Source organism: Hemiscyllium ocellatum, chromosome 6, assembly GCF_020745735.1.
Source record: "Hemiscyllium ocellatum isolate sHemOce1 chromosome 6, sHemOce1.pat.X.cur, whole genome shotgun sequence".
Lineage (NCBI taxonomy): Eukaryota > Metazoa > Chordata > Chondrichthyes > Orectolobiformes > Hemiscylliidae > Hemiscyllium > Hemiscyllium ocellatum.
Window position 1 is genome coordinate 86,897,803 of NC_083406.1, and position 15,110 is coordinate 86,912,912.

At 39.7% G+C, this 15,110-nt stretch overlaps 2 protein-coding genes across 2 annotated transcripts in view; one reads left to right on the forward strand and one right to left on the reverse strand.

The window, feature by feature from the left end:
- The window catches only part of rpl21 (ribosomal protein L21), a 374,380-nt gene that overhangs the window by 268,861 nt on the left and 90,409 nt on the right, over nucleotides 1-15,110 (forward strand). The gene's annotated exons all lie outside the window — the stretch shown is intronic.
- usp12a (ubiquitin specific peptidase 12a) overlaps nucleotides 1-15,110 on the reverse strand; it is a 67,912-nt gene that overhangs the window by 19,223 nt on the left and 33,579 nt on the right. The window contains exons 2-6 of the mRNA XM_060826754.1: nucleotides 10,913-10,993; nucleotides 8,137-8,350; nucleotides 5,622-5,857; nucleotides 4,750-4,826; nucleotides 4,461-4,544 (exon numbers count right to left, since the gene is read on the reverse strand). Of these exons, the coding sequence (XP_060682737.1) occupies nucleotides 4,461-4,544; nucleotides 4,750-4,826; nucleotides 5,622-5,857; nucleotides 8,137-8,350; nucleotides 10,913-10,993 (692 nt within the window). The remainder of the gene's footprint in view (nucleotides 1-4,460; nucleotides 4,545-4,749; nucleotides 4,827-5,621; nucleotides 5,858-8,136; nucleotides 8,351-10,912; nucleotides 10,994-15,110) is intronic.

Sequence of the window (15,110 nt, forward strand, 5' to 3'; positions counted from 1 at the left end):
TCCACATCGATTCAGTGTGATTGAAGGGTCCCAAGGCAGGAGATGAGGCACTCTTCCTCCAGGCATCAGGTGGCTCAAGTTTGGCGGTGGAGGCGGCCCAGGACTTGCATAGCCTTGCATATAGAGTGGAAGGGGGTGTTAAAGTCTTCAGCCACAGGGCGGTGGGGTTGTTTAATGTGGGTGTCCCAGAGATGTTCTCAGAAATGTTCTGTAAGTTGGCTCCTGTCTCCCCAATGTATAGGAGACTACATCTGGAGTAACGGACACAGGTGACGTGTGGAAGTGCACGTAAACCTCTGTCGGATGTGGAAGGATCCTTTGCACTGAGGTGAGTGGGGATGTTTGGGCGCAGGTTTTGCACTTCTTGTGGTGACAGGGAAAGGTGGTGGGAGGGCGTGGACCTGTAAAAGGAGTCACAGAGGAAGTGGCCTATCAGAAACAGATGGGGTGGGGAGGGAACTATATCCCTGGTGGTGGGGTCTATTTGTAGGTGGCATAAATGGCACAGGATGATGCAATGTATCCGGAGATTGGTGGGGTGGAAGGTGAGGACCAGGGGATTCTGTCCTTGTTGCAGTTGAAGGGGTGTGGTTCAAGGGCAGAGGTCTGAGAAGAGGGGGAGATGCGCTGGATGTCATTAGCGACCATGTGGGAGGGGAAATTGTGGTCCTTGAAGGAGGACACCATCTGGGATGTTCTGTGGTGGGACATATGGCCGAGAGGTTAAGGCATTGGATTTGAAATCTAATGGGGGTTCCCTGTGCAGGTTCGCATCCTGCTCTCAGTGTTGAAATGTTTGTATTTGGAAAGGCAAAGACTGATTAGGGATAGTCAACATGGCTTTGTGCGTGGGAAATCATGTTTCACAAACTTGATTGAGTTTTTTGAAGAAGTAACAAAGAGGATTGACGAGGGCAAAGCAGAACATGTGATCTACAGGACTTCAGTAAAGCGTTCAACAAGGTTCACCACGGGAGACTGATTAGCAAGGTTAGATCTCATGGATACAGAACTGGCTCAAAGGTAGAAGACAGAGGGTGGTGGTGGAGGGTTGCTATTCAGACTGGAGGCCTGTGACCAGCAGAGTGCCACAAGGATCGGTGCTGGGTCCTCTACTTTTTGTCATTTACATAAATGATTTGGATGCGAGCGTAAGAGGTACAGTTAGTAAGTTTGCAGATGACACCAAAATTGGAGGTGTAGTGGACAGTGAAGAGGGAGACCTCAGGTTACAACAGGATCTTGACCAGATGGGCCAATGGGCTGAGAAGTGGCAGATGGAATTTAATTCAGATAAATATGAGATGCTGCATTTTGGGAAAGCAAATCTTAGCAGGTCTTATACACTAAATGGTAAGGTCCTAGGGAGTGTTGCTGATCATAGGGACCTTGGAGTGCAGGTTCATACCTCCTTGAAAGTGGAGTCGCAGATACATAGAAAGTGACAGCGGCGTTTGGAATGCTTTCCTTTATTGGTCAGAGTATTGAGTACAGGAGTTTGGAAGTCATGTTGCGGCTGTACAGGACGTTGGTTAGGCCATTGTTGGAACATTGCTTGCAATTCTGGTCTTCTTCCTATCAGAAGGATGTTGTGAAACTTGAAAGGGTTCAGAAAAGATTTACAAGGATGTTGCCAGGGTTGGATGATTTGAGTTACAGGGAGGGGCTGAACAGGCTGAAGCTGTTTTCCCTGGAGCATTGGAGGCTGAGGGGTGATCTTATCGAGGTTTACAAAATCATGAGGGGCATGGATAGGGTAAATAGGCAAAGTATTTTTCCTGGGGTGGGAGAGTCCAGAACTAGAGGGCATAGGTTTAGGGTGAGAGGGGAATGATATAAAAGAGACCTATGGGCAAAGTTTTCACACAGAAGGTGGTACATGTATGCAATGTGCTGCCAGAGGATGTGGTGGAGGCTGGTACAATTGCAACATTTAAGAGGCATTTAGATGGATATGTGAATAGGAAGGGATTGGAGGGACATGGGCCGGGTGCTGTCAGTGGGACTAGATTGGGTTGGGATATCTTGTCGTCATGGACGGGTCTGTTTCCATGCTGTACATCTCTACGACTCTATGGTCCTCCTGGGAGCAGATGAGGCAGAGACAGAGGAAAAGGAATTGGTAATAAGAGATAACTCAATCAAACAAAATATGTCTGAATAAAAACCAAAAGAACTGCGGATGCTGTGAGTCTGAAACAAAAACAGACATTGCTAGAAAAGCTCAGCAGGTTTGGCAGCATCTGTGAAGAGCAATCAAATTAATATTTCAGGTCCAGTGACCCTTCCTCAGAACTGATGGTAGCTTGGAAAAATACATCTGAAGGTTAACACAAACATGATCCCCGGAGTTCAAAGAGGTATGATCACAGAAAAACAGCTTTAAAATGGTTCAGAATGAGCTTTTTGTCTGTCAATTTTTATCACAGTTCAGTCTTGAATAGCAAAAGGACTGCAGAACTAATAAAAATAAAATTTGGGCTGAACTTTCTGTTACTTATTTATCAACATAATTCGCAAAAGTACCAATTCAAGGGGAAATTTTGAATATTTACACTGCGTAAAAGGACCATGACTGATTGCTCATGGTGTTGTACACTTACGTGTACTGGAATGTACACATATTAATACGCTGGGTTCCATTCTCCACAGACAGAAAGGACATATTCACATATTGTGTGGCTTCAAGTCAACAAATAGGTGAAAACCATTTGTTGGGTCATTTCACAAGGTAATATCCTTAGCAATCAGAATCAACCTATTTGGTTTCAAATTTAAACAAAACCTGCCAGTTAATTGTCAATCATCATCAACTGGTGCATTGTCCACGATAATGCCTTTATTCTCCAGCAGCATAATCATGTTTTCAATTTGAATAAGCTGAAAATGTGTTGCTGGTCAAAGCACAGCAGGCCAGGCAGCATGTCAGGAAAGTATTTTTGCAAAAAGCTTATTTTTTTCAGCAGTTCTCAAACTGTGTATTGATAAGTGACGAGAAGTTGATGTATAATTCATACTTAGATCTGACCAGATAAGATAAATGGATAGAAAGGCCAAATCAATAAAAATCATTGAGAAAAATGGTAACGTGGGTAAAAGGGAAAGACCGTTTAAAGGTTTCTCACAAAATATTTAAAAGATATATGGTTAATGTCACTGAAGACAAATTAACAAAAGTAACCCATACAGAAGACTGCAATATCCTTTGAACAGTCTAAAACTGTATTTCATGTAGTTTGTTCCTGATAATTCAGTCATTTTAAATTAGATTCCTGAAGTCACCTTGTATTAAGAGGAAAATGCAACAAATGTTTCAATAACTGAAGATGGACAAAATAAGTGAATTACTGTAGTATTGTTAGTTCTTTTAAAGCAACATAAAATGACCAAAATTGCAACCAGATAAATCACTATTATTCTTGCAGCATTTCCAGAAACATCTTACAATAGAACTACGACATAAATTCTGACATACGAAGCAAGTAATGAATATTTAATACAATTCAGCAGCTTTGTCTGTCACAGTTTGCAGAATATCTATTCCTCATCACCAATATCTGATGACAAAGGACAAATAGTCTGCAGTGGTCAACACAATCATTATAGAAACAAATGGTTAAATGGAGAAGTGAAAGTACTTAATAGCAAATGCACAAAACCAAACATGAGCAATTAATGGAATGAAAACGTGCAGCACCAATTCATTAAGTAGTCACAATTTCTCACCAACATTTTACAGATTTGAGTTACTAAGACAAGACTTCCCAAAGTGGCATTATGACCCTATGAGCTACTCCTTCACACACCGCGCTCTCCCCCCCCCCCGCCATTCTCATGAGTTTTCACTAAGGGGGCCATAACAATTTTCAAACCTTGAGATGGGTCACATTGGGATAAAGATGGGAAGCACTCATCTATGAGACAGTAAAATTGGGGGTTATTTCTGACAGGCAAAACTAACAGCGGTTTTGTCCGACGACCCTGTCAAACAGAACATTGATCTCACCAAGAAAGATAAAGCAAAATGTTTGAGTACCACAAGCAGAGGATATACAATAGATATTCAAGTGAAGCATCCAATTAGATAAACCGTTTCCTCACTAGTTAAGGAAAACAATCCACAACACAGTCTATAATGAGCTTGATAATAGTGTTCCATGATTAAATGTAAAGCACAATTCCCTTTAGAGTCATTCCACTGCAGAAAACACCCATCTTTGCTTTCACATTACTCCAAATTAGTAAAAAAAAAATCAGGTAATGATTAATATAAAATATTCTCAGAAAGTTGCCAATACCATAACTATATATTTCCTTTCTTGATGAGGAAAGGGACCAGCAATTTCAAGCTATTGTTTTCCAGAGAATTCTGAACTTATGAACTCCAATAGTTATTGCATCCATTATATAATGGATTAAAAAATCTTTTTTAATCAAAATTGGTTATTATAAATTCTTACCTTTTCTGAGCTTCTTGTTTACTGCAGCATACTTCACAGTAATATTTATATTCACTACATAGTGTCTCTGTATTACTAAAGCCCCTGTGCAAAAAAGACAGATCTTGCATTAATCCCCAATACTGATCAACAAATTGAATTTTAAAGTGATGATAATTGGCTACATATTTTAAAAGGACACCTATAAATTATGAGTCCAATTATTTAACATGATACGTTAGAATTTTTTCACTACATTGAGCTCTAAAACTAAAAGCTAATTTTATTTTAAACATTTTACTTAGCATACCTCAAACAATGTGTAATTGAAGTGTTCTGCTCCACATCAACAGAAAGGTCCAAAAAGTCTTCATCTTTGCTACTTACCTGTGAAGTAGGGGCAATTTAAAATTACTAACAGCAGGAAGCAGTAACACAATACTCTGAAAGCACTTTTTCCTGAAATACAACATTCTTTCCGGGGCTGCGGTGGATAGTTTAATGATTGGAAACAGTTGTACGTTTAAAGCAAAAATCAAAACCTGAAAGTGACCATTCAATTGGAGTCAACTGCACATTTACCAACAAACTTCAAAAATTAAAAGTATGCAGGGAAAGAGCAGGTAAACAGAATTAAAGTAGATGTCCTGCTTTGGAACTGCACATACCCACTGCAGGTCCAGCCACCACAGACAATGAAAAGGAGTAGAAAGTAAATTAGATTAGATTACTTACAGTGTGGAAACAGGCCCTTCAGCCCAACAAGTCCACACTGACCTGCTGAAGCGCAACCCACCCATACCCCTACATTTACCCCTTACCTAACACTACAGGCAATTTAGCATGGCTAATTCACCTGACCTGCACATCTTTGGACTGTGGGAGGAAACCGGAGCACCCGGAGGAAACCCACGCAGACACGGGGAGAACGTGCAAACTCCACACAGTCAGTCGCCTGAGTCGGGAATTGAACCCAGGTCTCTGGCGCTGTGAGGCAGCAGTGCTAACCACTGTGCCACCGTGCCGCTATCCAGCAAAGATTACCGCTATCCAGCAAATTAGCTGTAACATATTGTTAACATCTCATCCTGTGTTGTAATTATGAGCTTTCTCAAAACATAAGACTTACAAATAATAACAGACAAATTTTGATTCATGAAGTTTAACAAATGCTAAACTTACAGTTTCACAGTTAAGACATCGGGTTTCATTAGTCAAAGTTCCTTGAAACATTTCATGCACCCAAGTTGGTTCTGGTACGTCATTACCATTGCCATTGTCATCATTGATACAGCCATTATGTAGCTGCCCATTCTGTTTTTCCTGCTTTTTCTCTTCCTGCAGGATATCAGCAATGGTGTTTAGCAGGTAATTCAGAAACTCATGAGCATCTTGTTGCATGTAATTATCAAAAAGTTCTGAAAAAAAATCAGTTGAGAGGTGAATAATTCTGTCTGTGTCGGCACGGAGCAAAATAAGTGATGCAACATATTTCTAATTGAAGAAGTGTTCAATTTAAGTTAAAAATGGGAAGTGCCAGAGAAACTTAGCAAGTCTGGCAGCATTTATGGAGAAAAAAACAGGGTTAATGTTTTCAGTCCAGTGATCTGACTTGACTTGAAATGTTTACTGTTTTTGTCTCCACAGATACTGCCGGATCTGTTGAGTTTCTCAAGTACTTTCTGTCTTTGTTTCAGATTACCAGCATTCACAGTCTTTTGTTTTATTTTCTCAATTTATGAGCTTAATTGTGATCTTAACCCTAGTAACAATCAAAACTTAGCAGACGTATCCAAGATACCTATCAGTTCCAGGGATGAAAATAACAAACGATGATCTGGGAATGTGTGGAATGGGTTCAGATGTGATGAACTAGTGTCGTTCACAGTTCCAGCATAAACCCTTGGTTCTTACACTCTATGATTTGCCTAACAAAGGAAGCCATATGTTTTCTTCGCCACCTCATCAACCTGACTTATTTAAGAATCTAGGGGCATATACTCAGAGTACCCTGTTTCTTCACAATACTCAACTTCTAATTGTGTGTTCTCTCAACTTATTTCACAGTTCTTTGACTGAATCCCATTTTCCTGTTTTCTGCCAAACTGATTAGACAATCTTCCTACTATCTGATGCTTTCCTCTTCACTGTCAATCACACAACTATTGCTTGAAATATGTTTTAACTCTGGTTTAGAGCAGCTGCTGGAAGTGAAAGACAATCTGATCTATGAAAAGACAGATATAACAACAGGGAAGAAAGCGCATTCCAAAGATTTCAGATGCTTGGCTTTGGGAGAAGAAATGTTTTGACAAGCTCAGAGAAGGCAACTGAAACAGAAGTCACTGCGGTTAATGCAAACAGCATAGCTCCAAAGACCTCAATGCAGCGCCCTAAGAATGGTCTCACATAAGTGGTCAAAGTCAGTGACATATCTTCAAATACCATATCCTCATAACTATCTGAAGCTAGTGTTTCAATGCTCACTCAACTATCAATAATGTCTATCAACCAAGACCCTCACCTTCAACTGGGAGCTTCACCTTACCCTTCCATGCCTGACATCCAGAGGATGTGTATCTATTCAAACATAACAAATGCATTACCCATGCAAGTATGCACATTCAATAATGCACTTCACTCTCTTGCAGGACGTGCTCACACATGACTGAAGGCAGCAGCTGTCTATCAGCAAGGGGTAGGCACTATGAAATATTCTTTCCTCGTGTTAAACAATGCATTCCATCTTTGGAACCATTACTGAGGCCACAGACAATAGCAGGGTTTATAGTATCAAGGATGGTATTTTGCTCATGCCTAAATCCTTCTTCTCTCATCCCAAATGCCATTACCCTAAAATCATTTCTGATCTGTAAGTTGTTAGCTTGTAAGTATGCATCTCAGTGCTTGCTCCCAAACCCAAGCCCCTTGTGCTTTGCTGATGCCCACAAGTAGCCATCATCTTTGAGAAATCAAAAAACATAAAGGGAATTCACGCTTATGCAAATCACCCTGACATTCTGAAGGAATATTGGTTACATTAATTTACATGCACTCTGGGTTAGTCTGAAATCTTTATTAAACCACATGCTCAACTGACCATCTCTCTCAGGTAAGAGAGAATGAAACTTCTGTCGTTCTTTTAGAGTTTCAGTGACCTCTCATGTGGCACATTGTGACAAATGCTCAAGAACTACCATCTCCAACTTGGAGAAAGGCTCCTCAATGCCCTGCACAAATATGATCTCCTGTAGAAAGTGTTCCTCCCTCTTTCAGTAGCCTTACCTCCTCTGCACCTCCTAGTGCCAGCATCAAACAAAGATAACAAAATGTTTTCCCAATGGAGCACCAGTATTCTCAATATTTAGATACTCTCAACATATTGTGTCGATTTTCCATTTACAGTGTCATTAAAATAATAAAATCTGGCTAGGGCTTTCACTATGATGATTTACCTATCTAACACTGATCAATCATCACCTTTTATTTGGTGAATAACTTCAAGAATTTAAAATCAAGGTGGTGTTGTCAGATGAACCGTATCACAGATGCAAAGAATTCTCATAGCATAAAAGAGGAGCATTTGGCCTATCATATCTACACAAGTTCTCCAAATAAGTATTTCGCTCAGTGCGATTATCCTTGGCATTTGTTCACACTATAAGACCACCTTACCTCCCTTGAATAAAAATCTTACCATTTTCTTTCCGTAATCTTGTAATAAACTTTTTAGGAGGTATCACACCAACTTTTTTCTTCTGTGTAGCTATATTGTGGAAGAGATCTGCCAAGCACGTGAGTAGATTTTCCTTTCTCCTGGGCTGATTCTTGTAGGCTAGAACTTTTTCTCGAAATGGACGGCAAAAGTAAAGTGCCTGAAGGACTGAATTACAGTAGCAGGTGTTCCCAAACTAATAGCACAGAAAAGAACAAACAAGCTGAAATAAGCCAAAGTAAAGCAAGAACAGTTGAAAAAAAATAAAGCTCATGATATAGTTGTAAGAATAAATGATTTAAAAACTTCCTAGTCATTCTGAGGTGATGCCAATTTTAAGATTTCCTTTTATCTTTTGGCAACCAAAATGTTACCTTGCAGCTTTATTTGTATTTTCCAACTCAGGTAGCATTACCAGACAAAAGTTGTTTTTATTTTATTAAATATTGTGGGGGAGAAAAAAAGTAATTACATGAAATTATGCAAAAATAAATCCAATTGTTCTTCAACTTTGAAAGTTTCAGAATGATTTTCAAATACTAAGAGACTGGGCCATACTTTTGTTTTTGAATAGACATTCCAAAATCAATTATAGTGCATGACTCAGTTGAAACAATTTTTAAAAAAGTAAAAACTGCAGAGACAGTTGCTGTAAAACTCAAGCAATCACAATAATGCTGACGTAATGTGACCTCAAGCCACTCTGTACCCAAATACTTTCATGGAAGTCTATACCAACACACAGTTTGTGTAAAACCAGGAACCTTGCACAAGTTATGCTTCACATGGGCGTGCAGCCATGTAAATGGAAGCAGAGGCTTTCATTTGTTGGATCTTGGAGACAGCATAAATGATTGTAGACATTTGCACATAGTTTATTTCAGCATTAAACTGATGTAAGTCAATTATATGCGAATGTCCTAACAAATAGCACAACTTCATTCACCATAGTTATAGAGAATGTGAAGGAATTTCCTGCTCAATGTATGCAACCATCGCTTTTTCAATTTTAACCAATTAAAATTAATTCTACAGGGAAGTATTAAAAATTATAAACTACGTGGTGGGACTTTGGAAAAATATGATCTTGAATGCTCAATTAATTTCCATTTATTTGATTGCATTATGGAGTTACATCAGTAACCTAAACCAATGACAACCTTTTCTAGTGTTACTTGAAATGATTCCTGGTGTAGAGGGATTGTGTTATCATGAAAGGCTAAATAGGTCGGGACTCTACTCACTGAAGTTAAGAAGAATGAGAGGTGATGTCATTGAAACACATAGGATTCTTAAGGGGCTTGATAGGGTAAATGCAGAGCGGATGTTTTCTCTCATGGGAGAGCTTAGCACCAGAGGACATTGTCTCTGAGTAAAGAGACACCAAATTAAGACTGAGATGAGGAGGAATTTTCTCTCAAAGGGTTGAATGTCTTAGAAACTTCTTACCACAGACAGCTGTGGAGAGCACCTTTGTGTGACTGACTGAGAGATGGAGAGATGTGTTGGGGCATCAAGGGTTTATGGGGAAATACAGGAAGGTCAATATGAGGAATGTCGAATTAGCCATGATTTTCCTGAATGGCAGAACAGGCTCAAGGGGCCCAGCAGCCTACTTCCATTTCTATTTCTTAAGGTCAAATCATTTCTCAGCATTGATCAATTAAACTAATTAATTTAGACTGTGACAATGATATTCTATCCTTCCATTTACACTCTTCCTAGAGTCCATAATATTGCATTATGTTAACAAACAAACAAACAAACAAACAAACAAACAATCAGCAATGACTGCGATTTTTAAAAAATCCAGAAAGACAACAGTCTTGGAGTCAGAGAAAGGAACAGTCAAAAGCATTGATTAACCCACCAAAAATAGCTGATGAAAATCTTTTAGGTGGCCTTTGAGGCTCTTATATTTGAACATCTGAGACTCAAGTCAGTTCATTGCACTAAAGGAGTGCATGAAAATAGATAATTATATTAATAGGGCTATGATATTCTAACTACAATGATGGAAAAGATAAGAAATATATTAGTTGCATTGATACTTTTGTTCAGAAAAAATGGTCAAAAGCTAATGGAGTTCTACGTTTTTTGTATTTCAAATAACCTGAATGGGCGGCACGGTGGCACAGCATGGGCGGCACGGTGGCACAGTGGTTAGCACTGCTGTCTCACAGCGCCTGTAGACCCGGGTTCAATTCCCGACTCAGGCGACTGACTGTGTGGAGTTTGCACGTTCTCCCCGTGTCTGCGTGGGTTTCCTCCGGGTGCTCCGGTTTCCTCCCACAGTCACAAAGATGTGCGGGTCAGGTGAATTGGCCAAGCTAAATTGCCCGTAGTGTTAGGTAAGGGGTAAATGTAGGGGTATGGGTGGGTTGCACTTCGGCGGGTCGGTGTGGACTTGTTGGGCCGAAGGGCCTGTTTCCACACTGTAAGTCTAATCTAAAAAAAAATTAAATATTGTCACAGTTTGACAAGAGGCATGAAGGATATGGGCAGGAAGTATTTCGTTTGGTTAATCAAATTCAGGATAATCGAATGTCATAACAGTTTAGTCAAGCATCGGGATCTTGCAATCTTGCCTGATAATCCGATATTTAGATAATTAAATGCCAGATAATCGAGGTTCCTATATAGTTAACACTTCATCCCAACACCATTAACTCTCAGAACTAAATATACAAATACACAACAAAATTCTTTAACAGGTCAGTAACTTTTAGGGATATTTATAAAATCACTCTCCACTTACATTGACTAAGCCAAAATAATGTTCATTGACTGGAAACTGTTCTGGTCCAATCTCTTTCTCCAAAGCAGAGGCATTGATGCCCTAGTGAAAAGGACAGGGAAAACCATTAAATGACTCTCACTCATCTGTACTCGTCAACAGTGAAGCTGAATAAAAAAAATATTTTTCACATACGAAGTTGAATAATGAAATACAGTTCATAAATCTCTGTTGGTAACATTATTGTATCTGAGGTCCAGGGCTCACAGACTCATACAGTAGAGAAGCCACTCATCTTATCGAATTTGTACTGCCACAACTACATTAAAGTGGTACTAATCACACTTTCTAGCATTTGGCCCAGAGCCTTGAATGATATGACATTCCAAGTATTTTTTGAAGCTTGTGAGGTTACTCACCTCAACGATCGTCCCAAGCAGTGCACACCAGATTCCTACTGCCCACTGGGTGAGAAAATGTTTCCTCAAATTCCCCTAAACCTTCTCCTTTAGGATGTTATTGACCTTTCAATTAAAAGGAGAATCTAGCCTGTCCATAGAGTCATACAGCATGGAAAAAGACCCTTTGACCCAATTAGTTCACGCCAACCATGTTCCCAAACCAGACTAACCCCACTTGCCAATGTGTGGCCCATATACCTCCAAACCTTTCCTATTCGTGTTCTTATCCAAATTTCTGCTAAATGTTGCAACTGTACCTCCATCCGTCATTTCCTTTGGCAGTTTATTCCACATACAAAACATTTTTTAAAAAATGTTGCCCTTCGTGTCCCTTTTAAAATCTTTCCCCTCTCACCTTAAAAATGTAACCCATAGTTTTGAACTACCCCACCCGAGGGAAAAGACACTTGTTTTTTTTACTGTATCTATGCCCCTCATGATTTTATAAACCTCTATAAAAAGGTCACCACTCAACATTCTATGCTCCAGTGAAAAATGTTCCAGTGCATCCTGCCTATCCTTATACCTCTGGTTTCCTTCCACAATCCAATGATGTGCAGGTGAGGTGAACTGGCCATGCTAAATTGCCCACAGTAATCAGGGGTGTGTAGATTAGGTGCATTAGTGAGGAGTAAAATGTCAAATAATAGGGTCGGGGAAAGGGTCTGGGTGGGTTGCTCTTCAGAGGGTTGGTGTGGAGCTGTTGGGCCGAAGCGCCTGTTTTCACATTGTAGGGATTCTATTCTCTTCTATAAACGCCATCTATCATTCCTCAGTCAATTGATCAAGATCTCTTTGTAATCTTAGATGACCTTTTTCACTGGGCACTATACCACAGATTTTGGTGTCAAACTTACTAACCATGCCTCCTAAATTCTCATCCAAATTGTTTATATAAATGACAAAAAATGGACCTGGTACCGATCTCTGTGGAATACCGCTGGTCACAGGCCCCCAGTCCAAAAACACAACGCTCCACCACCACCCTAAGGCCAATTTTGTATCTAATAGGCAAGTTCTCCCTGAATCCCGTGTGAGCTAACTTTACTAATTAATCTACCAGGCAGAACCGTATCAAAGGTTTTACTAAAAGTTCATGTCAACAATGTGCTCTCAATCCTTTTGATTACTTCCTCAAACAACTCAATCAAGTTTATGAGACACCATTGCCATGCTGACTACCCTTAAATCAGTCCTTGCCTCTGCAAATGCAATAAATCCTATCTTTCAGGATCACATCCAATAACTTACCCACCACTGATGTTAGAGTCTCAGGTCTATAGTTCCCAGACTTTTCCTTACAGTCTTTCTTAAATAAAAGCAAAACATTAGCCACCCTCCAATCCTCAGGCAACTCATTTGTGGTTATAGCTGATACAAATCTCTCTGCTAGGGGCCCTCTAATGTTTTTCCCTAACTTCCCACAACATCCAGGATATACTTGATCAGGTCCCAGAGATTTATTCACCTTTATGTTTTCTTAGATGTCCAGCACCTCCTCTTCTGTAATGTCAACGGTTTCAAAACATCAATATTTATTTCCCTGAGTTCTCTAGCCTCCACTTCTTTCTCCACAGTAAAAACGGACGTAAAATATTCATTTAGTATCTCTGCCATCTCTTGGGGCTCAAATCAGAGTCATACAGCACGGAAACAGAACCTTTGATCAAACCAGTCCATGCAGAGTATAATCCAAAACTAAACTAGTCCCACTTGCTTGCTCCTGGCCCACATCCATCCAAACTTTTCCTATTCATGTACCTATCCAAAAGTCTTTTAAACATTGTAACTGTACGCACATCCACCACTTTCTCAGGAAGTTCATTCCACACACGAACCACCTTCTATATAAAAAGTTTGCCTCATGTCTTTTTTTAAAATTTCTCTCCTCTCACCTTAAAAATGTGTCCCTTAGTGTTGAAATCCCTCATTTGAGGGAAAAGTCAACTACCATTAACTCCATCTATATCTCTCGTTATTTTATAAACTTCTATCAGATGGCCTTTCAATCTCCTATGTGCCAGTGAAAAACATCCCAGCCTTACTTTATAACTCAACCCTTCCATACCTGGTAACAACCTAGTAAATCTCTTCTGAACTCTCTCCACCTTGATAATATCCTTCACCTGGGCGACCAGAACTGGGCACAGTATTCTAGAAGAGACCTCACCAATGTCGTGTACAACCGGAACATGACTTCCTAATTCCTATGCTCAAAAGACCAAGAAATGAAGGCAAGCATGACAAACCCATTTTAACCATCCTGTCTATATGAAATGCAAACTTTGAAGAATTTTGTACCTGTATCCCTAGGTTCCTCTGATCTACAACACTGTTCTGCATTGTCCTTCAAGGCCCAATCATTAATTGTGTGAGCCGTACCCTTGCTTGTTGTAGCAAAATGCAATATCTCGCATTTATCCCGATTGAATTCTATCTGCCATTTTTCAATCCATTGACACATTTGATTCTTTCGTAATGTCAGAAAACCTTCTTCACTGTCTACAATGTAGCTAATTTTGGTGTTAACCGCAAACTTACTAACCATGCCTTCTGGATGGCTTCATTGATCTTTCAGGATCCCAATTCTCTGTTTAGTTGCTCTTAATTTACTTATAAAATCTCTTTGGATTATCTTTAACCTTATCTGCCAAGGCTCTCTCATATCTCCTTTTTGTCCTTCTGATTACCATTTTAAGAATGCCCCTACACCCTTTATAACCTTCAGGAGATTCATTTGATCCCTGTTGTCTATATCAAATATATTCCTTATTCTTGACCAGAACCTCAATATCTTTATCCATCCATTTTTCACTACCAGCCTTATCCTTCACTCTAACAGCAACAATATCTCTGAACCCTTGTTATCACACTTTTGAAAGCCTCCCACTTGTCAGTCGTACTTTTACCTGCCAACAGTCTACTCCAATCAACTTCTGGAAGTTTCATACCATTAACATTTGCCTTACCCTAACTAAGAACTTTAACTTGTATGGAAGACCTATCCTTTCCCATAATTCTATTAGTTTTAAGATCACTCGCCCCAAGTGTTTCCCTACTAACACGGTCACTTGCCTTATCTTATTTCCCAAGAGAAGGTCAAGTTTTGCTCTCTGAGTAGGTACATTTACATATTAATAAAGAACATTTCCTTGAACACGTCACAAATTGCTCACCATCCAAGTTCATAATATTATGGCAGTGCCAGTCAATGTTTGGAAAATTAAAATCCCCTATAACAACCCTATTATTCTTACATATAATTGAGATCTCTCTACATAATTGCTACTCAATTTCACACTCACTCTGAGGGGCTTATAGTACAATTCCATCAAGGTGATCACCCCTTTCTTATTTCTGAGTTCTACTTATAAAGCTTCACTGGATGATCCCTTAGATATATCCCAAGTACTGTTGTAATGCTTTCCTTAGTCAAAAACACCACACACCCTCCCTCTTGCCTCCCTTTCTATCCTTCTTGCAGCAAAGAAAAGCAGATACACTGAGCTGCCAGCCTCATCCTTCCTCAGTCAAGTTTCTGTAATAGCTATCTCATCCCAACCAATATTCCCAAACATGCCGACTTAATCAGACTTGCCTGTAAGGCACCTTGTATTGAAATAAATGCAGTTTAATTCTTCAGTTACTTTGTTCTTTGACTTGCTCTTGTCTGTCTTGCCATTTTCACTGCTACTTAGGAACTCCCACCCCACTAGTTTTCAGACTCCCAAAACAGAACTAGCAAGTCTCCCCACCAG